The sequence below is a fragment of the Scardinius erythrophthalmus genome, assembly GCF_964197995.2.
Source record: "Scardinius erythrophthalmus genome assembly, chromosome: 16".
NCBI lineage: Eukaryota > Metazoa > Chordata > Actinopteri > Cypriniformes > Leuciscidae > Scardinius > Scardinius erythrophthalmus.
Genome location: NC_138236.1, coordinates 8,963,732 through 8,989,234, shown reverse-complemented (window position 1 = coordinate 8,989,234; position 25,503 = coordinate 8,963,732). Strand labels below are relative to the sequence as shown.

The 25,503-nt window shown below is 38.6% G+C and overlaps 1 protein-coding gene across 1 annotated transcript; it reads left to right on the top strand.

The window, feature by feature from the left end:
• Positions 1-142: 142 nt before the first annotated feature.
• scap (SREBF chaperone) lies at positions 143-23,646 on the top strand. Its single transcript, XM_081389376.1, has 23 exons — positions 143-293; positions 5,593-5,793; positions 8,086-8,206; positions 8,771-8,928; positions 9,030-9,238; positions 9,334-9,439; positions 9,572-9,744; positions 10,968-11,094; positions 11,712-11,824; positions 12,042-12,136; positions 12,246-12,344; positions 12,505-12,717; positions 13,292-13,656; positions 13,763-13,909; positions 16,800-17,001; positions 17,087-17,202; positions 17,742-18,246; positions 18,343-18,428; positions 18,535-18,617; positions 18,908-19,074; positions 19,329-19,409; positions 19,740-19,946; positions 20,069-23,646. Exons 2-23 carry the CDS (start codon positions 5,672-5,674, stop codon positions 20,312-20,314), a joined length of 3,741 nt encoding a protein of 1,246 aa, XP_081245502.1. The 5' UTR covers positions 143-293; positions 5,593-5,671; the 3' UTR covers positions 20,315-23,646.
• The last annotated feature ends 1,857 nt before the right edge of the window (positions 23,647-25,503 follow it).

The following is a 25,503-nucleotide window of genomic DNA, read 5'->3' as shown; positions in this document are numbered from 1 at the left end:
ATACTCCACTTCGTTCCATGTTGTGGCCAGTCGTAGAGTCCGCCGTTTTATGCGTTTCAGAGGTTTGACATTTCCCGTTATGGCCAATAGAGGTCGTAGATTGACGCGTTTTTAATTTTATTCTGTTGGAGGTTGAAGTTGAGGGGTCATGTTGCATAGTAGTGGCTTACTGTAGCTGACATGATGCAGGCAGAACAGTAGAGACTTACAGCCACCTGCCTGCAGGAACTGAACAGGAGCGACTCACCGATAAAACAAGCCCTCGGAGAGCAAGGGTAGAACCTGTCATTAGGGTAAGCGATGATTTGAACGCTGTTTTTGTTTGTTTGTGTGCTTATGTTGCTAAATTAGAAGCATGGCAGGCCCTTAGTGTTGAAGTGTTCACTATTACTGTTAGCTCGTCCAGTAACATGCTGTCAAAGCGCTTCCTAGATAAATGTGTAACGTTATAGCTTGCCGCCACATTGAGGGGATGAAATGTGTAAGCTCGTTTATTCTGTTTAATGCATATGTACGTCAAACTAATACTATCAAATACTATTTAACTAGCAGCCAGGTGCTTTATACATGAAATGCTGCTAATGCTAAAGCGTTAGCCGTTCGGCTAAAGTTAATATCATGGAACCGTGTATCAGGTTCATCTCCTCGCACAAGACAAAGATAATAACTTACATGCTATCTGAGGGATACTGTTGAAGGGCATTAACGCAGTTCATGCAAAACTGTAGTTATATGTTGTTCAGCGACTATAGCTTTAGCTCTGTTAGACTGGTCTCAGCTCAGCTAATGTACAGTTTAATTGACTGACAATAACGTTAGAAACGTGGGAATTACATCAGCCTGAGCACCGCACATTTTATTATTTCAATGTAGTACGTAGTTCGTGCACTACCTACCGTAAACGTACTACTACCTATTCTGTGCAGTTACATCTAAGTAATGTAAAACATTCAGTTGCAAGTAACTTACCATGGTATTACCGTCCACCTGCACCATTATAATACAACAGTATTGCTTTGTAAGTAGGTTAATTTGTTAAACTGCAAACCTGAAAATATCGTAGTTTTTGTTGTGTTAGTGCAAATTCTGTTTGATTGTTAATGCTGTTTAATACTGTTGTGTATAATTTCGACTTTAAGTATCTATGAGATGTTTTGGAAATAGTCACTTTATATCATCATTATGTTTTGGTTATAAATAATGAACAATTATATGTTTCTTCATGGTTTGTTTTGACCAACAATTTTGCACAAATATGAGCTTGACAGGAATCGCTGGTTAAGTTCAGCAAAGATTTGCAAAAATATGAGTTTGACTGTCACAGGAATCACTGGTTAGGTTAAGCTTTCCTTAACTTCTCACCCCAAAATGAAAATTCTGTCATTAATTACTCACCCTCATGTTGCTCCAAACTCATAAGACTTTCGTTCATCTTCGGAACACAAATGAAGATCTTTTTGATTAAATCTGAGAGCTTTCTGTCCCTCAGTTGACAGCTATGCAACTATCACTTTAACACTTCAAAAAGTTCATAAAGAGATCATAAAAGTAATGCATATGAATTGAGCGGTTTAGTCCAAATTTTCTGAAGAGACACGATCACTATATAATGACCGGATTGTATCTATGCTTTTATTCACATACATTCATGTACATTAATCAACACATCAGTTGTGGTAAATTGAAGCTCAAGGATGTTCGCTTGATGTGCGAGAACCAATGATGTTCATTCTTGTGTTACGCAGCAAGTTTGAGCTTCAGCAAGAACCAGTGAGGTTTGTTCTCGCACGTCAAGCAGGTTCGGTTGAGCCACCATTTATGTTCGCTGATCAATGTTTATATGATAATGTTTATAAGCCTAAATTAAATATGTTCACCATATAAAGTGATCGAGTCTCTTCAAAATGTTTGACAGCCTGAAGCTTTGAAGGCATCTACAATTCAGTCTTATGCATGAGATGGACTTAATGTTTTCATTTATTGTCCAGTTTCTAGACTTTTTAAATGCCTTCGTTTTGGAAACCAATATGTAGCGGTGTATTTTAATTGCCCTATGTGATTGCCACGTGCTGTTACTATTGAGCTGGTTGTAAATTGTTTGATGATCCTGTCTGAAGCAGCAAAAAGTTGTAGCCCAGGATGCTTGATAGAATTACTAGGTCCTCGTGTCTCTAAACTTTCAAACATGATTGTTTTGCACAAACCGGTCCGTCGGGTCAGTTTATAATGAGCGCGTAGCACAATCCCTCAAGAATTTAAAGTCATTGCCTGTTTCCATGCCGTAGCATTTGGGTTTGCCAGAATGTTCAGGCTTTGAATGGTGTCTCTGGACTCTGTTCTCTTGAAAGTCTCCCAGATTCGGCAATAGACAGAGAGAGGGAGTGTGCGAATGCAGTGGAGAGAAAGAGACTCTGTGTCAGATTAAGACTCAAACCTATGTGCTGGAATGGGAAAGAGACTTTTTAAACTTGGATAAATGAGAATAATTATTTACTCACTCTCATGTATCTATCTATCTATATCTATATCTACAGTGCTATGCATAAGTTTAGGCACCCATGCTAAAGTTGACTAAAAAGAGGAATAAAAAATCATCTTTTGGAAATTGAACTTAATGCCTTAATTTAAAAAATTAGGAAAAATCCAACCTGTAAGGACACCAATTTTCTTTGTGAATGAATAATGTATCGTAAATAAATAAATGTTCTTCCTTAAAATACATGGTGCATAAGTGAGTACACCCCTATGTTAAATTCCCATAGAGGCAGGCAGATTTTTATTTTTAAGTATTTTTTTTTTTTTTTTTTTTTAGGATACTATGCATCCTGATAAAGTTCCCTCGGCCTTTGGAATTAAAATAGCCCCACATCCTCACATAGCCTTCACCATACCTAGAGACTGGCATGGGGTACTTTCCATAAGATCATCTCTCAATGCAAATCAAACTAGCTATTAGGCTAACTGAAATAAAACCATGCCAATCTCTAGGTATGGTGAAGGCTATGTGATGATGTGGGGCTATTTTAATTCCAAAGGCCAAGGGAACTTTATCAGGATGCATAGTATCCTAAAAAATTTTTTTTTTTAAATACTTAAAAATAATGCCTGCCTCTATGGGAATTTAACATAGGGGTGTCCAAACTTATGCACCCTGTATTTTAAGGAAGAACATTTATTTATTTACGATACATTATTCATTCACAAAGAAAATTGGTGTCCTTAAAGGTTGGGTTTTTCCTAATTTTTTAAATTAAGGCATTAAGTTCAATTTCCAAAGGATGATTTTTTATTCCTCTTTTTAGTCAACTTTAGTATGGGTGCCTAAACTTATGCATAGCACTGTATATCTATATCTATATCTATATCAATCAGGGCTCGGCAATAAGCTTTTTCATGTGCTTGTCCTTTGGACAATTAAATCTGTCATTCACTTGTCCGAGTAAAAAAGGTGCTTGTCTGGATTTTTTGGGGGATTTTTTTTATTAAATGTAAATGTAATTTATATAATTTATGAAGCAATATTCTCATCACTGTTCAATCAGCTTTGATGTATTTAAATATGCATATTGTCATATCTGCACCTTTAAAGGGCATCTCCCCCCCAATTTTATTTAATGTATGCTTCATTTTAAAAATCCTAAATTTGATCAAATTAAATTAGAATTATAAGACACTTAAGAGGCTGTTACCCTAGGTAGGGCTGATTAAATTAAATCATTTACACTGAAAAATTACAACTGCATTAAATAATGTAATTAGAAATGTTGGAAAGAATGATACTTTTTAAAAACAACACTAAACCACCAGTAGGTGGTGGCAAGTAATTAATGAGTGAGTAATTGAGTCATTCATTCAAACAATTCGTTCAAATGGCTGATTCGTTCAAGAATGAGGCAGTTGTTTATGAATGGGTCATTGAATCTTTGACTCAACCAATTAGTTCAAAATGCTGAACCGTGGTTCTGCTGTGATCTTTGTTTGGAACTATTTTCGCTTCTGAAACAGAACAAAAACAATATTGCGTCTAAAATGTAAGTGACTTTGATTTTAATTATTGAACTGTTGTATGAAATCAGTGTCATGTTTCAAATCAGTCGTGATGGCATTCAGGAAAACAGCACTCTTGGTCATGTGATGTTGCTTAACTGTATCGTGTCATAAATATAAAAACTCCACATTTGGAATTTTCACTTGCCCCTTCAAAAAATCCTCTTGTCGCAGACAAGCGCTAATGTCGAGTTCTGTATAAAGGCTATATATAATTTTATGTTATTTTTGAGTAAACAACTAATTTAAGCCATATGAATCCTCATTCCATTATAAAACACCATTAAGCTGCCCATTAGAGATGTTTCAAAGAAGTCTGTTCCTTTTGGTGAAATCTTCTCAACTCGGCTTAAGTTGTAATATCTGCGGGTTTGACAGAAAAGAGCCGCTTAGATCTTATAAAAAGAGAACATTGCATTGACATCATTGGTAAAGTTCTCTTTCTCAGTCCGTTTTTTATGAAATCTCTTGCATCATGTCTGTTGTGGGGAATGCAAGTTCCCCACACTCTTGAGTAGTATATGTGTAGCATCTTTGTGAGGTTGTATGTGTCATCATGTTTAATGTAATATTTATAGAAATGCATGAACGGGAGGCACTCTGGAGGTAGATTCCTTGGAGGAATGTTTCTGCTCTGTGGTGTAGTCACAGGGGCACCATTAACAAAAAAAGAGCTCTTTGTAAGCCATAGACCACTAACCTTGAACCCTCTGGTGTCAGAATCCACCTCTGTGGGCAAAGGCTTCATTTGAACAGATTTCTGAAGAACGAATTAACAAGTTTTTTTTTTTTTTTTTTTTTACATTTAAAAAATTATTTATGAAATAGGAAAAAATCTTTTGCAGAATTTTTTTTTATGAATAGAACATTCAAAAGAACAGCATTTTTTTGAAAATTTTTGTAACATTATAAATAAATGTCTTTACTGCTACTTGTGATCAATTGAATCCATTCTTCAAAGTATTTCTTTTTAGAAACAAAAACTGACCCCAAACATTTGTAGTGAACATATGCTATGTTTTAGGTTGTGTTCATTTACATTAATGTATTATGAACAAACGTGAAGTAGCAATGATCAATAATGTATTTATACATTAACCCAGATGAATACATTCTGTGAATTTTTTTTTTAATATATAATTTATTAACTAATGTTAAATTAATCAAACCTTATTGTAAAGTCCTACTTCTCGGGTTTATGTATCATTTGACGCCTTGTGCCAAGTCAGAATCATAATTATGTTTTAATTGGGAATGTTGGCAGTGCATGTGAATTTTTGTGTACTAAAAAGCTTGTATTTTAAATCGCATCTCGTATAGCCAGTTTATGAAGCGACAGGCCTGTTACAAATTTCCCATAATTCCCTGTGGCTGCATGAGAACGATAGATAATAAGATAGATAATGCTTTTAATATGCATCAACTGCTCTTAAAAGCATTTGGTTTTTATCAGCAAGATGAAATCTCATTCATTTTGTCCTACTGAAATCACTTTACATAACAATAAATGAGGTCCACATTTAGTTACATGCTGTGTTTGCCCAGATCCCTGGATGCCCGCCGGTGCCCTCGCCCTGGCCGCACACGCCGACTCGATGGCCATCAGCTGACCCCTCCCCCCAGGATGACGGTGAGAGAGCGGCTTCGGCAGAACATCTCGGCCGCCTTCTACCGGCACGGCCTGCTATGCGCCTCCTACCCGGTTCCCATCATTCTCTTCACCTCTGCCAGCATCCTGACCTGCTGGTGAGTCTGATGAATCCTTCATGAATTTTGATAAGACCAGGAAGTAATGGGATTGAGATGTGAACTAATCAGGGACGCAGTGGCCACAGCTCTGATGGCCTTTGTCAATGTTGAAGTTCTTCTGTGGGTCAGGAAAAAGAGCTTATCTGTGGGTGGGATGTTTTCAGATGTGAAAGGGTGAGAGAGGGTCACAACGAATGAAGCTGGCTTGTGGTCGGTTGTTTTCGCACAGTTTGATTCGAAAGCAAGATCGTGCCAAGATAACTGTGTGTAACACAAACACAAAAGTGGAGCACTGAGCAGGAGAAAACGTTTTTCTCATGCCTTCTCTTTTTGCCTCTGTCAGCAAAATGTGAATTAAATCTCTGACGCTTTGGATAAAGGGCGAAATCCATGTGGAAAAGAGTGAGTGTGTGAACATTTCTCTCAGAGAACATTCCAGTGTCTCCAGCTGCCTGGAGGAACAGAAGTAAGCTTTGTGAAAATGGCAACTACTTGTCACTACAGAGACGCCCGAGTTCTTTCTGAGCTTGAGAAGCGAAGGTACTGGGCAGTGACACAGAATAGCTCAGCCTTAAGACAAATATTAAAGGATTATTCTGAAGTAAACACAATTTAAGCTTGGCTGATTATGGATTATGACAAAAAATTATATTGATTTGTCCTTCAGTTTGTAGAGGCAAGGCATTCCCGAGGGTTTAAAAGCAGAATGTGAAGATTGTATTTCTTAAATCTAAAGAGGTTTTATGAATTTGTCCTTATAATAACAAGTGTTATTTGCAGCGATTATAAGTAAGATGTTTCTGTCTGAGCAGAAATTTTATATTTATGTCTTTAACAGTTGGTCTAATTCTTAAAGTTTACAGTAAAAAAAGTAATAAAAAAGATAATTTCATTAAATTGATGTTTTCACTCAGTTGCTGCGTTTACTGGCTGTATATGGAGTTGTTGCAAAATTATAGGTATCTCTTTGCACAGTTCTTATACACTAGTTTTAGTGTAAAGGCCCGTTCACACCTGGGATGATAACTATAACTACAGTATAAGTTGTAAATATAAACTCATAATAAAATGGATTTAGCGACAGATTTTTTTTTTTCCTTTTGTGACGTACATCCGAGGCTTGTAGATTATTGGAACAGAAAAAATTTAGGCTGGAGCCTTGGTTCTAACCACCGGTTGTTTGCGATTTTGGGATGTGTGTGTTGCACTCAAAAATGAATGTGATTGTTGAGGGGTTGGGCTAACTGGACTAAATGATTGGAGAAGTCAAATGAAATGCAGTGAATTTTCATTTCATGCCGACTTGAATAATCGTTCTAATATAGAATATAGAAGTTAACAATAATGACAGAGAAATGATTTAATGAATCACTTGCATAACTATTTTTTTCCAGCTGATGGATGATTAAAAACGTAGACAGCCAAACAACTTTACATAACTTGAGTATTTGAATGGTCAGATGACATAACTGCAGTGTGCTTTTATAATAAACAGAACGTTATTGTGCATTGATGTGGATGCAAATATAATGAACCCATCTACCTGGTGCAATCACAAGCCTGCAGCTCACCTGAAAGAAGTATTTAAGTTTGATTTGATTCTTCTTTGAAAAGCCGTGGAAAGAGGTTGAGGCCTGTTTAGGAAAGGACACTCAGGTATTGTAGTTTGCACAACAGCCTTCTGTTTCCCTGATGTCAACAGTGTCATGTGATTTAAACCTTATTCCCATCAGCCTGTGCTCCTCTCTTTAAAACACTGCTGTTTTGGGTGGGGGATTTTCAGGGCATTTCAAGACCCATTTAAGAGTGACAGATGTTTCTTTTGTGAGAAGTAGGGGTTGCTCAGATAGTCCATCTGGAGGGTTTACCAGTCCCTCAGTGTTTGTACTGCAGACAGTATTGTGCGCTGTCTTGTGCAATCACTTTTTCCTAGAAAGTATAGCGATAGTTATCTACTTTTTGTAACCTTATCCTTCTGAAATCTTGCTAGCCTGAGGATGTTGCAAATGACAAATTACTTTGATCTGTGCTCCCTCCTGGTGCATTTTTGCTACATTCTTCTTCTGCTCCAACTGTGTGTGACTGAGTGAATGCTACAAGACTGTCTGTAAGAAATGCATTATTATTGACCTTTTCATTCAAATATGATTTGTGGGACAGTCTTTGTATGGGTCATAAGAGAAAGTCTGTGTGCCTTCTGTTTGGAGATGCCTTGTCTGTGAGGAATGCAGCTTGACAATGGTAAAAAAGATGGATTTTTTTATTCTGTAATCACGCTTTCTTTTACAGTTACCCTCTGCTGAAGCTGCCTCTGCCAGGAACAGGGCCTGTCGAGTTCACCACTGGAATACGAGATTACTTGGTCCCATCCCATGATCCTCAGGGCGATCTATCGGAGCGCCCTGATTGGGTAACATGAAATGCTTGTTTGATAAACAACAATATTGACTAGTGCCGCCTCTCAAACAGCTTATTAGTCCCTAATTTAGTTATTTTTTTGTAGCTTATTGCACTTAAAAGGTCAAATGCACACTATATTGTGTCAAAATGTCCATCTTGGTGAGTATTCAGGTGTAAACAAACAGTCATTTTTGGAATGTAAATAGTTGAGAAAGAAAATGCATATTGTGTATTTGTTCTTATATTATTTCTGACTGTTTACTTGTCTTTTTTTTGTAAATTTAGTTCAGAGTTCAAAATAAAGCCTTCTTGTGCTGTGTAAGCTATTGCAGTAAAATTACCCAAATTATCAAAAAATGATGAGATAATAAAAATGTATGTATGGCGGTTTTCCCCATGGTATCGACAATTTTATTGAATATCGATATTTTTTAAGGTATCATATCAAAGTTAGAAATTCCAGTAACACTTATATACACTACCGTTAAAGTTTGGGGTCATTAAGATTTATTTTTAAAGAAATTAATACTTTTATTCAGCAAGGACACATTAAATTGATCAATTCTTCTTGCAGTATCGGGGTCCTCCAGTGGCTTACATACAGCAGGTGTTGGTCAAGGCAGCGGTCTCGCCATGGGACAACAGTCTGGTTCCTGTGGATGTGTTTCGCTCTCCCCTTGGGCGCGTTTTCAGTCTTCTGGAGGAGATCAGAAACCATGTTTACACGGACAGGTCAAAGCTTTCCAGCCTGACTTTTTTGACATCTTGACTAATTTTGACCACACATTTCTCAACCTCATTCTTCCCTGTTTTCCTCACTTCTCTCTTCTTAGAAGTTTGGAGGCGCTGTGCTTGCAGGTGACAGACCTGTTGCCAGGGTTGCGGCGCATGCAGGCGGTCCTTCCAGAGCACGGCTGCCTGCTGGTATCCCCTGGCAACTATTGGCAGAATCGGCGTGACCTGTTTGATGCAGATCCAGACCTCCTGAAGACAGTCCACCAACATGAACCCAAAGGCCTTCATACTTCAGCCACTCTGAGAGGCAGGAAGCTGCTTAAATACAAATTAATTCTGGCCTGAATTAAAAGTTTATTTAGGGTCTGTGCACTCAGCCCATTTTCACTGTGTGATTTTCAGACTTACTCTTTGGTGTCCCGGGGATGCAGACGGGTGTAAGCCTGTACGGCAGGAAGAGAGTGGTGACATACACCATCACAATTGCACTAAGCTCCTATGATGCAAGGTCAACCTTTGTAATATTTCAAACAAGCATCGCATCTTCTAATCTAGAACATCTAGTTCTAAAAATGTTTGTTGCGAACAAATCATTGTTTCTAAATGTTTTGTTTCCTTTTGGTTGTGTGTTTCTGAACAGGTTTGTAGCTAGTCTCCGAGCCCGTCTGAAACAGCTTCATCCTTCAGCGAACTCGACTCTGCGTGAAGACCATATGGTGCACGTTCATTTCAAAGAAGAGATTGGCATCGCTGAGCTCATCCCTCTTGTCACCACCTACATCATCCTCTTTGCTTATATCTACTTCTCCACCCGTAAGCGTAACCTCTGCCTATTTTCTCTGTCATTGTTTTTCCTGTTATTTGGAGAAAGAGTTTTATTTGCTTTACTTTATTCTGGAACATACACTACCTGTCCAAAGTTTGGTGTCTACATGTTTGAACGTAATTTGTTATTTGTACATGCTGAGTTAGAACAGAGAGTACCACTGTGTTTCAGTGATTTTAGGACAATTTTTAGGACAAATCTTGTAGAAGATTCCAGAAATTTGTATTTATTGGGCCTCATACTTTCAGTATTTTATGTGCATTTAGATTGTAATATTTGCATGGATTAACATTTCAGTTTAAGAGAGTTTCGGGCCACTTGACAGAAATATTACCAGTGCTTATCTTCGTATGTTGGATAATTATATGCACACGTCTCTTTTTTTTCCTCGAAAACATTTTTTGCAACATATTGAACATTTTTGTTATAAATTCGGCTGTGATGAGCTATTATTGGATGCATTAAACAAATTGGTATGATTTGCATCTTATGCCATTGTTTTCCAACAAAAGTGTAAATATGAATTCTAGCCTTTATTTTTGATTATTTCTAGAACAAGCAACTACAATAAGTCCAACCAGACAAGCAGTCAAAAATCCTTATTGTTGAGCCTTGATTTGTGTCCAGTCTAGTTATTGTACTTCACGGGAATGGCACAATTGATCAGAATCATTGTGGACTTAGTACTCGCCAGAAACATTATTCACAGTTTTCTGGCATTCTCCAGATCTCTATGGTTGGTTCGTATATCTCTAAGAAAATTAGGCATGGCCGTAACCAGCATAGACATAATATTTGATATTTTCAGCATGATAATAATAGTGAATGTCTATGCACACACTGTGAATGAATTGAATGAATTTTAAGTCATTTTTAACAGCTTTGATATTAGGAAGTAATATGACACTGTGTTGAAAGTGTTGAAATTGGCCATATTGCCAGGTCTCTGGACAAAGCAGTGAGTTGGCAGCAGAAAGCTTTCAGATTAGCATAGCTGTTTGGTTTCTGACTGAGCTTTCGCCAAAAGGTGTTTCAGTCTGGCCTAGCGATTATCCCCAGAACAGCACGTTCAGCATCATGAATTTATGTCTGTGTACCCACATTCCAGCAGGATTTTACATGGATGTTCAAAAGGAGTTAATTCTCATAAAATGCTTTGGTTAAAATAATTCTTATTGCACTCGTTTGATCTTTCCCCCTTACTTTACAGGAAAGATCGACATGGTTAAGTCCAAATGGGGCTTGGCGCTGGCTGCTGTTGTGACGGTTCTCAGCTCTCTGCTCATGTCTGTGGGACTCTGCACCTTGTTTGGCCTGACGCCCACGCTGAACGGAGGGTAGGAGTTCAGCCAAAACACAACTTCATTAATATACCACTAGAATGGTTCATATCACTAGGCTGCTATTTACTTAATCCCTCAGGAAATAAAATTTCACTTTTGTTCTTTTAGCAGGTTGATGAATAACCAATTGTCGATAATAACGGCAGTGATTTAGGGGAACTTTATTGCCAGGAAGTGTTTGAGTGGGCAGGCATAGTTTTCCACCAGCCTATAAGGTTGCATGTATGGCCATACAATCACAGTGGTGTGAGCTCAAGCCTTCCAAATAAATTTGGCTTAGTTCAGCTGGTTCATCAGGCTACAGTCAATACAAAGACACTATCTGGGCCACATGCGTGCACCATATTGATCCTAGATACAACTGGGCTGCGGAAGGTCAAGTCTTTAGCTAACAGCAAATATTTTCAGAACGCTAGAGTAAATTTATGTTCAACTTTTATCATCTGTTCAATAATGAGCTTGTGTATTTATTCCTGACGTTGCACACATTAAATTTGTGATACATTGGTGTATTTTTTTTTTTCACATCAAACATTATATAAATTATTTTCTTACTTTCTGGTTAGTTTGAATAGATTTTCAAAGGTTTATTAAAGGCTGCTGTTTTTCAGGGAAATCTTCCCCTACCTTGTGGTGGTAATTGGTTTGGAGAATGTCCTTGTCCTCACCAAATCTGTTGTGTCAACGCCTGTTGACCTTGAAGTCAAGCTGCGTATTGCTCAAGGTCAGAGATGATGTCATCACTGTTACAATATGTCCACTGAATCTTTCTCTCCTAGTGTTTTGAATATAAGTCTATCTTCATCTAAAAAAAAAAATTTTCACTGAATATTTCATAGAAAGTATGGCATGTTAAAATTAGACCAAATGAAATGATGAAATGTTATCTACCCCATCAAAGGTCTGTATATTTAAAAAAAAAATGTTGATTCTCCCTTAAGGTCTAAGCAATGAGAGCTGGTCTATCATGAAGAATATGGCCACTGAACTGTGCATCATCCTCATTGGATACTTCACATTTGTACCAGCAATTCAGGTGAAGCTCTTCTAAATAACATGTATATGACCTGTTTTTGGTGGCGGTGGTGGTGGTCATACAGTTGCCGATTACAAACAACCTTTGCTTCTTTTTCTTATGTATGTAGGAGTTCTGTCTGTTCGCCGTGGTCGGTCTGGTGTCTGATTTCTTCCTCCAGATGTTTTTCTTCACCACTGTGCTGTCTATTGACATCCGCCGCATGGAGGTGAGAACCACCCACACATGGAACATTCTGGAAAGTTGCTTTTACAGTTCCATGAGAAATACATGAATCATTTATTGCTTCATCTGAGTGTCTTGACCTTATTGTTCAATCTTATCGTGTCAGTTCTCCAAACTGTCTTCTCATGTCTTCACACATATAGTTGGCTGACCTGAACAGGCGTCTCCCGGCCGAAGCGGGGATGCCTCCGCCTAAACCGGGCCCTTTACGTCCACGAGAGACGCCTCCGCCGCCCCGCCCCTCTCCCCACACGATCACCCTGCAGGCTCCTGCATTCCGGAACCTGCGCTTGCCAAAGAGGCTCAGGGTGGTTTACTTCTTAGCCCGTACTCGCCTGGCACAACGAATTATCATGGTAAAAATTACTCCCTTTAACGCTGCATTGTAACATTCTGCGTAGCTAGATAAATGTGCGCTATTATTAGGCACATACCCAAGTGCACTTTCTGCAGTCTTGGTGAACTGGAATGCTTCACAAAAATGAACCGAAACTCAGCTTATGCTAATTGCCTCACAGAAATGAGAATAAAAAAAAAAAAAATACAAATCAAAAACAATGAAAAGTGCATTTGTCTCAAACTCCACTAACAACTTCATCTTTGCAGCCGACATTGACTCAGAAAATACCAGTTTATTAATAAATCCCCTCCAGTATACATTTTTAGTAATTAATATAAACATGCGATTAGTTGACTAATGGCTTAAATGAATGACTACTAATCCACTAGAAAGATCTTTTGTTGGGTGCAGCCTTAAATATGACACAATATTACTGTTTTACTGTATTTTTGATCAACCTGGGTGAGCATAAGAGGCTTCTTTCAAAAACATTAAAACATCTTACAGACCCCAAACTTTTGAATGGTAATTGAATTAAATGAATAAAGCTTTTTTATGCTATCTAAATGTGTTGTTTATTTATTTAATAGGTTGGCACTGTTATCTGGATTGGGATCTTAGTCTACACGGACCCTGCTGGTCTGAGGACTTTCCTCGCTGCCCAGGTGTCAGAGCAGAGCACTCTTGGGGAGGCGGGGCTTCCTCCTCACCTGGGCGTGGCTCCAGTATTTCCTGGTGGAGACCCAACCAGCACACTGAGTGTGCTTCCTGCCCCTGAACCCACCCCTCTACCCGAGAACCAATCCCAGGGCCACCGAGCAGCCCGCCCAGGAGTTGCCCCTGTCTCCAGTCCCCAGATCACTTGGGGCCCTGAGGATGAGGAGCTATGGAGGCGGCTTTCCTTCCGTCACTGGCCCTCACTCTTTAGCTATTACAACATCACTCTTGCAAAGAGGTGTGGTACTTTCTCACCTCATGATAACTGATAGAGTTCAGGCCCTCTCTTATCATCTCGGTTTATCTGTGTGTAACATACTTATTTTCCTCTCTGATTCCCTCAGGTACATCAGCATTCTTCCAGTCATCCCCGTCACGCTCCATCTCAGCCCACAAGAAGCCATAGACACACGTCACCCCCAGGACACACACCACGCTCCTCCTCCCAGCATCAAGACCTCCGATCTGCAGACAGACTTCACACTCTACAAGTCAGTGTTTCACTTCAGCTATTTGGCTATATACCATAATACCTGCTTTTATTAGTGTTACTCGTTCTCAAGTTTAGGAAGGAAAAAAACATTACTGAACAACACTTTTCATAATTCTGTGTAGAGCATATGTACAGTGCAATAGCAAAGAGCTTGTTTAGAGCTTGTTTACATTTTAGACTTGTTGCGATACTGAACAGGATATAATATTATTTTAAAATGTAATTTATTATGGTGATGGCAGCCATTACTCCAGTCTTCAGTGTCACATGATTCTTTAGAAATAATTCTAATGCTGATTTGCTGCTGAAGTAACATTTCTTTTTATCAATGTTGCACTGTTGTGCTGCTCAATATTTTTGTGGAAACTGATGCATTTTTTTCAGGATTAGGATGAATATGTGTGGGATTTCAATATGAATGGAATGTTCAAAAGAACAGAATTCATTTGAAATATACTTTTTTGTAACATAAAAAATTTCTTCACTGTCACTTTTGTACTGACCCCAAACTTTTTAAGGATTTTGTTTTATTTTATTTTATTTTTAGTTATGAATTTATTTTAAGTTTAATGTATTGCTTGGTTTGTTTTTATTTGATTTTATATAAATATTGCCCTTCATAAAGGTAAAAAATGCCACCAGAAATTTCAGTGCACATATATTACACAGTGACACTGCTAAATTAGACCAATTATATTTTCTTGAGAAATTTTGTGGCGTATTCTCAGAAACAAATTCCATCAGCCCTGTCGTGTTACAATAAACAAAGACTCCATTATCTTTTTAAAAAACTCCTACGCTATTTGGGTGTTCACCAGAGGGCTGTAAAGATCAGATAGGAATTTTTTTCCCCACCTTGTTATATATATATAGACAGTAGTCATTCATTGTTAATCTGTAAGTTGCTCAATGACTTTTCTCAGAAAGCATGTACTACTGCTTTCCTTTGTGGTTTTTCTGTGAACAAACCTCATGGCCAAAATATTCTTCTAAACAAACAATCACTTACATTCTTCATATATACATGAAAAAAAAAAAACCTGTTTCTGATTAACTATGCACTCTCATTCATATTAGGGATGCACCGATTGATCGGCTGGTGACCGGAATTGGCCGATTTTCACGTGATCGGCCGTGACCGGCGACCGGCCGGTCAGTCTGACAAATGCCGATTTTATGCCGGTCAAATGCGCTCGGGCGCCACATGATTAACATCGCGCAACATCAGAATCACACGTGCACACGGACGGAACACGCATGTAGGAAACCTCGTGAATTACGTCCGTTCAGACCGCAAGCGCGTATTTTTTTTCAGCGTGCATGTTAATCGATGAGTGCTTTCACAACGGAAGCAGGAGCAGCGCGTGAGCGTCAAGCAGGAGCGTCGCGAGCAGTGAAGCGCGTGTTTCGGCGCCGAGTCTATTTGCTGCACTGCTCGCGCTCAATAGGCTTTATGCCCAGCTCCACTACTTCCTGAACTTCAGCCAGCTCCTTTGTTTCCTGTCTGCAATTATTGGACAAACTGATTAATCCAGGTGTGCCTGACCTTAGTAACAATAATCAGACACACCTGGATTAATCAGTTTGACCAATAATGACAGACAGGAAACAAAGGAGCTGGCTGAAGTTCAGGAAGTAGTGGAGCTGGGCATAAGGCCTATTAAAGGGAAAGCACACTTTTGATGGATAAAATAGCCTAAATAGGGTTTCACAAAAAAGCGCCCAAAATGCACAGAATTTGCGTGTTTTAACAAGAACTGGAGTAGGCTATGTCAGAAAAGAAAACGAAGACTAATATTTATAGAAAATGTACCCATTTAAACTTGTTTTATTATTCAGTTTGTACAAGTGATTGCAATAGGCCTGTGTGTGAGTGCTTTGAGAAATATCTTTATACTGCAAGGCTATTTATTTTTTATTTATATATAATTTTATTGCCATTCCCTGTTTTCATACAGACGTTTAGTTTGCTAAATACATTTATAAAAAATTATTGGATATTGAATGTGAAAAGGAAATTGTTCTTCTATAACACTGCACTTTAGATGTTTGAATTACCCACACCTGGAGTAATTTATATAGTTCTATTTTATAGCGTTTATCTGTTCAAAAAAATATGTACTATGCAAATTGTTAAATGTTCTATTACAGAAAAGATATAAAATAAATATTTGTGTGTGCTGTAAAGTGGTTAGAAAAAATTAAATCGGAATCGGCTAAAATCGGTATCGGCAGGTCAAACTTAATGAAAAATCGGAAATCGGAATCGGCCCAGAAAATTGTAATCGGTGCATCTCTAATTCATATCTCATGCTAGCACACGCTGGAGGTCCAAATATGTAACTGCAGAGACAAACAATAGTCTTTCTCATTAACAAGCAAACACACTCTGAATGTGGTGTTCAAGGTCATTGTTCAAAGGCCTCGCTCTTATCTATGAGGCTGTTATGGTTGTTAGATACACATCAGATGGATGTAGGTCAGTTTGCTCTAAAATTTGGCCCCTCCCACTAATGCTTCTCTTGGCCCCCTGCCTAGGTTCCCTTTGTTTTCTGTGCTGCATTTACCCTGTGAGGATTGATCAAGAATGTGAGCATATGCTTAGATGTAGTCCAACTTTCTGCATGTAATGCTTACCTTTGATTTCTCTTACGTGGAGGTGGGTGAACTGGAATTTCAAGAAAGACTGGTTTTACAGTGACCCATTCATTAAGTGAAGTGTGTAATTTCTGGGGGAGTACGGTACCAAACAGATTTGGGGAAAAATAAATGACAGGTTTCTCAAACACTCCCCCATCTTGCATTATTTGGACCAATGGGTAGTTTTGTACTATCATTTTTACTATTCTGTGTTAACATCATTTATTATAATGTGTGTGTTTGTACAGGGTGGCAGCTCTTGGACTTTTCGCCGGTGTGGTGTTAGTGCTCTTACTCTTCTGTTTGTATCGTGTCCTTTGCCCTCGTAACTACGGGCAGAACGGGGTGCCCCATGGTCGCCGTCGCCGTGGAGACCTGCCCTGCGACGAGTACGGTTACTCTCCGCCCATCAGCGAAATTTCCCCTCTGCTGCTGAGAGGCCACAGCATGGTGAGAGTCGAGTCAACATGCAATGACGTTTCTTCTATGAAGGAACTCTGAGATATATAAAAGTACCTTTGGCATCTCTCCTCAGGACATTGAGTGTCTGGCTAGTGATGGCATGCTGCTGGCCAGCTGTTGCCTGGCGGGACAGATCCGTGTGTGGGACGCACAGACAGGAGACTGTCTTACTGTTATACCCAACAATGGGTAAGGAAATGCATTAACTTTTCCCAGATAGATAGATAGATTAAAAAATGTCATTTATTCCTGTGATGCAAAGCATCCTTACTCCAGTCTTCGTTGTCACATGATCCTTCAGAAATCATTCAAATATGCTAATTTGGTGCTCAGGAAACATTTTTTAATATTGTCAATGTGGAAAATAGTGGTGTTTAATATTTTTGTGGTAACAGTGATACATTATTTCTTAAGATTCTTTGATAAATAGAAAGCTCAAAAGAACAGCAATTATTTGAAATAAAATTAATTTAAGACATTATAAATTTTATATATATATATATATATATATATATATATATATATATATATATATATATATATATATATACTGTCACTTTTGATCAATTTTAAATGCATGCATGATGAATCAATTTCTTCAAAAAAATCTCACTGACCACAGGCCTTTATGTTTATATATGTATAATGTTCAAATGTATATGATTTATTGTTAATAATATTACATGTAAAACAAAATGTATATGTTATGTGTGTGTGTCTACTGTAAGTCTGCGCAGGAGCAGCAGCAGCAGTGGTTGTTGGGAGCATCGTGATGGCTGGGATCACATTAGTGCTTGTGAGGCCGAGGGCTACCTGGGAGCAGACTTTCGGGAACCAGGAGGAGCTATGGGAGGGCCAGATGTAGATATTTTTCCAATAAGGAGGAGGACCACCCCTGCACACCCTGCGCTGTTTGGGGACCAGCCAGACCTCACCCCTCTAATCGACACTAACTTTGGGCCTCTGCCCCCATCTCATGCTGTGGTCAGCAGCTCTGGCTTTGACTTTGGGGGACTGGTGGAGAAAGCGTACCAGGAGCATGAGCCCTCGCCAACACTGGCCTTCCCCCCTTCTCCTCCAGCTTCACAGCAAAGGCGACGTAGCCTTGGGGACCAGCCTGTCTTACCACCAGAGTTCCCCTCGCAGAGCAGTGGTGACTGGGACAGCTCAGTGTGGGCCATGGAGCTAAGGGGCAACCTCATTGCCACGGGCCGCAGCAGCGGCAAACTGGAGGTGAGAGAAAGAGAGGGCTTTTATAAGGAGAACATCTTGAACCATCAATGTCTTTAACCTGTCTTCCTCATTTCCTGTGTCTCTTTTTCCTGTCAGCTGTGGGATGCGGTAGAAGGATCATTACGATGCTGTAATGAAGATGGATTATCTGGAATCACTGCCTTGGCTTTTCTTAACAACAGGTGCGTTCACAACAACCTGAAGCTCACACACACACACACACACACACACACACACACAACCACTCAAATCATGTTTTCCTGCTAACGGGGATATTTTCAATTGCAGAATTGTGGCGGCCCGTTTAAATGGCTCACTGGATTTCTTCACTGTGGAGATCAACAAGCCTCTTGGGTTGCTTCAATATCGCGGTGAGTCGTCAAAATATTCGAAAAAGCATATTAAAATACAGTGTTCCCACAGTCTTGTAAAACATGGAAATATGAAGGAATATTGTGTAATTTCTAGGCATGGAATTGTCGTGCAAATAAAATACATTTTTCTGTTTTGTTTTTTTTTTGTGATTTTTCTAAAATAATTTTTTTAAATCTTCAAACCCTAAAGATGGGAAGATAACAGTTACTTTGACAGTTACTCAAAGGGGAAAGTGGTGGTCAAACTTGGAGGCATTTTTAGCATTTTACCTGGTTTTGTGTGTCAGGACCCCCAGGCCGGGGCAGTCTGCCCCCCTCCCCCTGTTACAGCAGCGAAGATGTGATCAGCTGTCAGCTGACCCGCTCAGTGCAGTGTGCCCACCAGAAACCCATCACTGTGCTCAAAGCAGCCGCTGGCAGGGTCGTCACCGGCAGCCAGGACCATACAGTCAGAGTAAGGGCATGACACACACGCATGACACACACATTACATAAGGAACCGTTTGTCGAGTGGTTTTAAAAACGGTAAAACACGTTAAATATAGCAGAGAACACAATGCTCTGGTTACTGAAAACATTATTAGATACAGAATATTTAGTAAAAATGTAAGGATGATCTTTGGTGCTTCCTGTGGGTACAGATTCTGTGCAGGCCTACAGTTAACTCATGCTTTAGTTTGGTGTTTATTTGATATTTTTCTTTTATAGGTGTATCGTTTGGAGGATTCTTGTTGCCTCTTCACCCTGCAGGGCCACTCAGGTGGTATAACTGCCATCTACATAGACCAGGTCAGAATCACATCACTAGATCACACATTCACCAGGACTGCCATTCATAATCTCTCATTTCAAATACTGTGAATTGGATGGATGGATGGATACATAGATACATAGATAGATAGATACATACATACATACATACATACATACATACATAGATACATACATAGATAGATAGATGCATACATACATACATACATACATACATACATACATACATTCATTCATTCTTGGAAATAATATTAATTATAAAAAAAAGAATTGCACAATTATTTGAATGCACAAATCTCATGTTGCATACAGAGATATTTTGTTCAGCTAAAATGTACTGTGTTGTAGACCATGGTTCTAGCCAGTGGGGGCCAAGACGGGGCCATCTGCGTGTGGGACGTCCTAACGGGCAGCCGGGTGAGCCACGTGTACGGGCACCGTGGTGATGTCACCTCGTTGGTTTGCACAACGTCCTGTATCATTAGCAGTGGGTTGGACGACCTCATTTGCATTTGGGACCGTAGCACAGGCATAAAGCTGTACTCCATACAACAGGTGTGTGATTTTTGAGAGTAAGGACTGCATGATTTGGTCAAAAAAATCAGCATATTATGATTATTACAAAGATAAAAATAGCACCATCTCTAATGTATTTCTCTCTTCTCCCTCTGTTTCAGGAGGTGGGGTGTGGGGCCAGTCTGGGTGTGATCTCTGAAAGCCTGCTGGTGACGGGAGGACAAGGTTGTGTGTCATTTTGGGACCTGAACTACGGAGACCTGCTGCAGACGGTGTACTTGGGACAGAGTAGCGAAGGTCAGAGCGTCAGGCAGCTTTTGGTTCTGGACAATGCCGCCATAGTCTGTGACTTTGGTAATGAGCTCAGCCTAGTCTACGTGCCCTCTGTTCTGGAGAAGCTGGACTGAACATACACACACGCAAACACCAGCCCACAAATTTAGAAAAATATCAGAGTGGCCGGCACAAAAGCACTTGCCCTTTAACCTGTATCACCGCAGGTTCATTGCAGACATGAATGGCGTTTCTTGTGTCCTCTCGTGTCTCGACACTTTTAACCACATCTGAACAGGATATCATTTAAAACCTGATCCTATGGTGTTCAGCAGGCCTCAGGTGCTCCATCAGAGCATTTTGTGCTTTTGGTAGAACATCATACAGAATATTCTGTGTATGAATTCAGACAGAATTACAAGAGGGTAGTACAAAAGCTGCTGACAGCGAAAAGGTGGCTCACTTGGCCTGCCTTAAGGTGTGTGTGTGTGTGTGTGTGTGTGTGTGGTAACAAGCTCATGGTGAAAATGCCAGTCTGCCCAGCCCAAGATCTCTCAACTGTGTGCCAGCTAGAGGTGAGAGAGTTCACAATAATATGTTTGCAGGGCGAGAGGAGGAACGAAAGGTGGTCGTCGGGTTTAGAAAAAGTCCTTGATCTTTCCTGCTGAAAGGAGTGCGTCTTTGTGTGCAACTATGTTTGAGTGTTTGAATCTTATGAAAGCTGTTAAGAAATCTTCAGGTTGTATTTCACCCCATAATCAAAAGACTTCTCAGAGATTTGATTAAAAAACGAAACTTGGAATATTTGTAACTGCATAGAAATTGCATAACCTCGCAGAAAGACAAAAATAACTATTTTGGTTGTATTTTTAGGACCTTTACGTAATTTAATGACAATTTAAAAAACCTGCCTAAAATATTGTCACCCTATTGTAATTTTTAAAGAAAATGTACTTTATTTTCAGTACAGCTGTAAGTATATTTACATTATGATAGTATTTGTTACACTGAATTTAATTTATGCTAATTTGTAAAAAAACGTCTCTGTTTTTTTCCCCTTCACATTAAATTAAAGAGAATTTAGGAGGGGGAGAGTGTGCTTATTTGTCTCAAAATGTCACAATGCAAATAATGTTTATAAATAGACTTTCTTTTTGCAACATATAATTTCTTTTCTTTTGATTTTGGGGTGAAACATTGAACCGGATGCTATGTTTCTGTGAGTGGTTGTGTTTTCAAGATGAATGCTGTATACGTCTGAAATTAATCTCTGGGTTTGTGGTTTGGGATCTCTTTTTAATATTGAAATCAATTATTTATTAGTGAAATTTCTAACAATTTGTATAAAACTTGGCTTAGATATAAGTTAAAGTGGAGACGTGGTCATAAATTTTAATATACAAGAAAAGCTTTGACTAACTTATACTATAATAATGTGATTATATCGATCACTGACAGACGTTTTGGTTTTGGTGTAGTCTATGTTCCCTTCCTAGGGCAGCAAGCCATAGAAAAGAGATGTTCTCATTCCAGCCCTGCCTTATTAAACATGAGAGAAATGCTCCTTGGCACACGCTGTGATGTCATATCTGTTTCCTGAATCAATATTTCATAACGGTTCATTACTACCTGTATTCCAGGTGTGTTTTAGCTAAGCCGTCAGTACGAATCACAAGTCGTTTTAATCTAAATGCAGCAAATGATGCTGAACACATTTAATGTTTGGTTCCCTTCTGTGCTGACAAAGTGATGGATAGGGCTGCTTTTTAATACTAGATGTGTATATTTTTTTTTATTTTTCCTGTATTGAAAAGTGTTTGTGTTGTAGAGCCGTGAGCAGTTTACAGGTTTCACTGAGATTATGTTGACCAGTAGTTGTTACTGTACGTTTTGTATGACGACACATTAGTGTATCCAGTCCAGCCCTGCAGAACCCACACAAATGTGTGCATTGGTTTGGCCTATTTTTAATACAGCCATATCAATATATTTTGAATGTGCTTGTACTGGGACAGGACAAATGCATACATTTGTTGTCCTGGGAATTGAAATTGAATTATTAAAATGCACTGAGACTTCATTAGTTTTAGTAGACAGTAGCAGAGATTTAAACATGGTTCATTTTCTATGCGTAATTTAAGTTTTTCTGCATGTGCATTCTGCTTTTTTTTTTTTTTTTTTTTTTTTTGGCTTATGATTTGGTAAGAAATTATACCAAAGGTGTCCCCATTTTCCATTCAAATGAGTCTTAAGTGGTTTTTACTGCTTTTTAAAACTTCAATTTGAATCATGATGCTTTAAAGATTAAGAAATAAAATTTATAAATTTTCCCCCTATTCTTTAGATTTTTGCAAAAACAACTATAGTCCCTTAAACCAATGAAACCAGATTTCTGGTCGCTCAGGGCAACCAGGAAAACAATTTCCATCTGATTATGTGGGGAATTTCCATGCAAGTCAACAGAAATGCATGTGACTCAGTCAATTATTAGCCATGTCTTACACATGTAAATATTAGTTAATAAATTTGATGAGAGAACTGTTGTATTATTAGTTGTTGTTTTTTTTACTACATTCTACAAACCATGAAGTAGCATCGGTCAAAACAGTTGTGCTTTTTTTTTTCTTTTTTTTTTCTTTTTTTTTTATGTTTGTGCATTTTTTAATGGGTTTGTGTTTGTGGCATTGATATGGCTGAACTTTCATTGGACCCACTGGTCTTACAGACTGTGCAGCTGTTGTGTGTAGAGCAAGGATGCTCAAAACTTGTTAAACCACGAGAGACATAGCAAAAAGCAATCATTTTTACCACGAGGAAATGATATGTGGCCAGTTATCACTAAAGAACAATTGTATGGCTTGCAGCTCTTATCTATTTATAAGAGTGGTTAGAACTTATCTCTTTTACCATTTTGTTTTTAGGTATCAGATAATGAGATTAACCACTTGAGAACAGAGTGATGAGAGAAGACCATAATCATTTCTATGACCATACTGAAAAGCATTTTCTTGATGGAAGGGTGGTATATTGTGAGGAGTAATTTTAGTATGTCGTGAGGAGTGAAATAGCACCGAGCTCTATTGTGTTCATTTTAATGCTCTTTCTCCCTGTTTAGAGGAGCACATTCCTAGACATGATTCAATATGTGCGGTATTCAAGTGAAATACTGATCTTGGACTTGCTGTATCTTACTGCTGCTGAAGTAGAAATGGGGTGGAGAATGTTTAAAATGATGTGAAATGCCTGAATGTTGCACTGTTTCTGAAGATGGGGAGGGGGCAGAGAGAGACTGTGTGTAAATATTGCTCTGTCTGTTTTTTGGGCCTGCTCTGCCCTCTTCTGTCTTTCCCAAATACACTACTACACAGTGTAACCAGACAGTAGAGGATGTAACTAATGCTCTGTTCTATTTTTAACACAGGAAAAAAAAACTTTGTACTAATTTGCAAATAAAAAGGCTTTCATACATTGTACTTTTCCTTTCTCTTTGTTGTCATTTGTTTATAACTTCTGGTATTAAAGAATTATTATTATTATTATTATTATTATTATTATTATTATTATTATTATGGGTAAAATGCAACAATCTCTTATTAAAGGAACACACCACCGTTTTTTGAAATAGGGCTTATTCATCTTCTTTCCTACATTTAGATAGGTGGGCAAATGTATTTTTGTCTCAGTGCATGCATTGTTTTAGTTTGACAGGGTCGGCGCTAGCTTAGCTTAGCATAATGAATGGAATCCTTTGTTGCTAGCTAGCATGTCCTGAGTAAAAGTGATATAAAAAATAAAATAAAAATACAAATAGCGATGCATATTAACACTAGGCGATTTCCTATGCAGATATTGACATATATTAAGGACTATATTAGGGGGAAGCACAGGCGAAGCACTGCTAATTGGGCGTGATATCTCTGCGCCCAAGTAGCAGTGCTTTGCCTGTGCTTCCCCCTAATATAGTTCCAAGTCAATATCTGCATAGGAAATCGCCTAGTGTTAATCTGCATCGCTATTTGTACTTGTTGTGAATATGCAGGCCACAAGAAGTAATTAGGTGGTTTTTATTTATTTTTTATATCACTTTTACTTAGGACATGCTAGCTGGCAACAAAGGATCCCATTCATTATGCTAAGCTAAGCTAGCGCCGACCCTGTCAAACTAAAACCATGCATGCACTGAGACAAAAATGCATTTGCCCACCTATCTAAATGTAGGAAAGAAGGTGAACAAGCCCTATTTAAAAAAACGGTGGAGTGTTCCTTTAACAGCATTAGTAGCTTGCTGTAATTACCACATACAGACCCTTTCCAAAAAATTAGAATATCATGGAAAAGTTTATTTATTTCCATAATTTAATTCAAAATGTTAAATTTCCATAGATTATAGATTCAGGGCCCACAACTTAAACAATTTCAAGTATTTAGTTGTTTATTTGTACATAATTTGGGCTTCCAGCTCATAAAACCCACGAAAACAGGATTTCAAAAAATTTTAATATTACATGAAATCCCACAGTAATTACACAGTGATACCATGGTCATTGAAACAGGTTTTGGTTATTTTGGCAGTGTGGGCAGGTGCAAATCCTGCTGGAAAATGAAAGAAACATGAAGTGCTCTGAAAATGTCCTGGTAGACGGCTGCGTTGACTCTGGATTTAATAAAGCACAGTGGACCAAAGTCCTCTTTTCTGATGAGAGCAAATTTTGCATCTCATTTGGAAACCAAGGTCCCAGAGTCTGGGGGAAGAATGGAGAGGCACACAATCCAAGATGCTTGAAGTCCAGTGTGAAGTTTCCACAGTCTGTGTTGGTTTGGGGAGCCATGTCATCGGCTAGTGTTGGTCCACTATGCTGTCCACTCAACGCAGCCGTCTACCAGAACATTTTCAGAGCACTTCATGCTTCCTTCAGCAGACAAGCTTTATGGAGATGCTGACTTCATTTTCCAGCAGGATTTGCACCTGCCCACACTGCCAAAAGAACCAAAACCTGGTTCAATGACCATGGTATCACTGTGTAATTACTGTGTGATTTCATGTAATATTCAAATTTTTTTAAATCCTGTTTTCGTGGGTTTTATGAGCAGGAAGCCCAAATTATGTACAAATAAACAACTAAATACTTGAAATTGATTAAGTTGTGGGCCCTGAATCTATAATCTATGGAAGTTTAACGTTTTGAATGGAATTATGGAAAGAAATAAACTTTTCCATGACATTCAAATTTTTTGGAAAGGTCTAGTTAATTGACAGTAATGCACTTGGTTTAAACGCAACAATTTAGCTCTCATAGGTGTAAGATGAGTTGGCTTAGTGGTA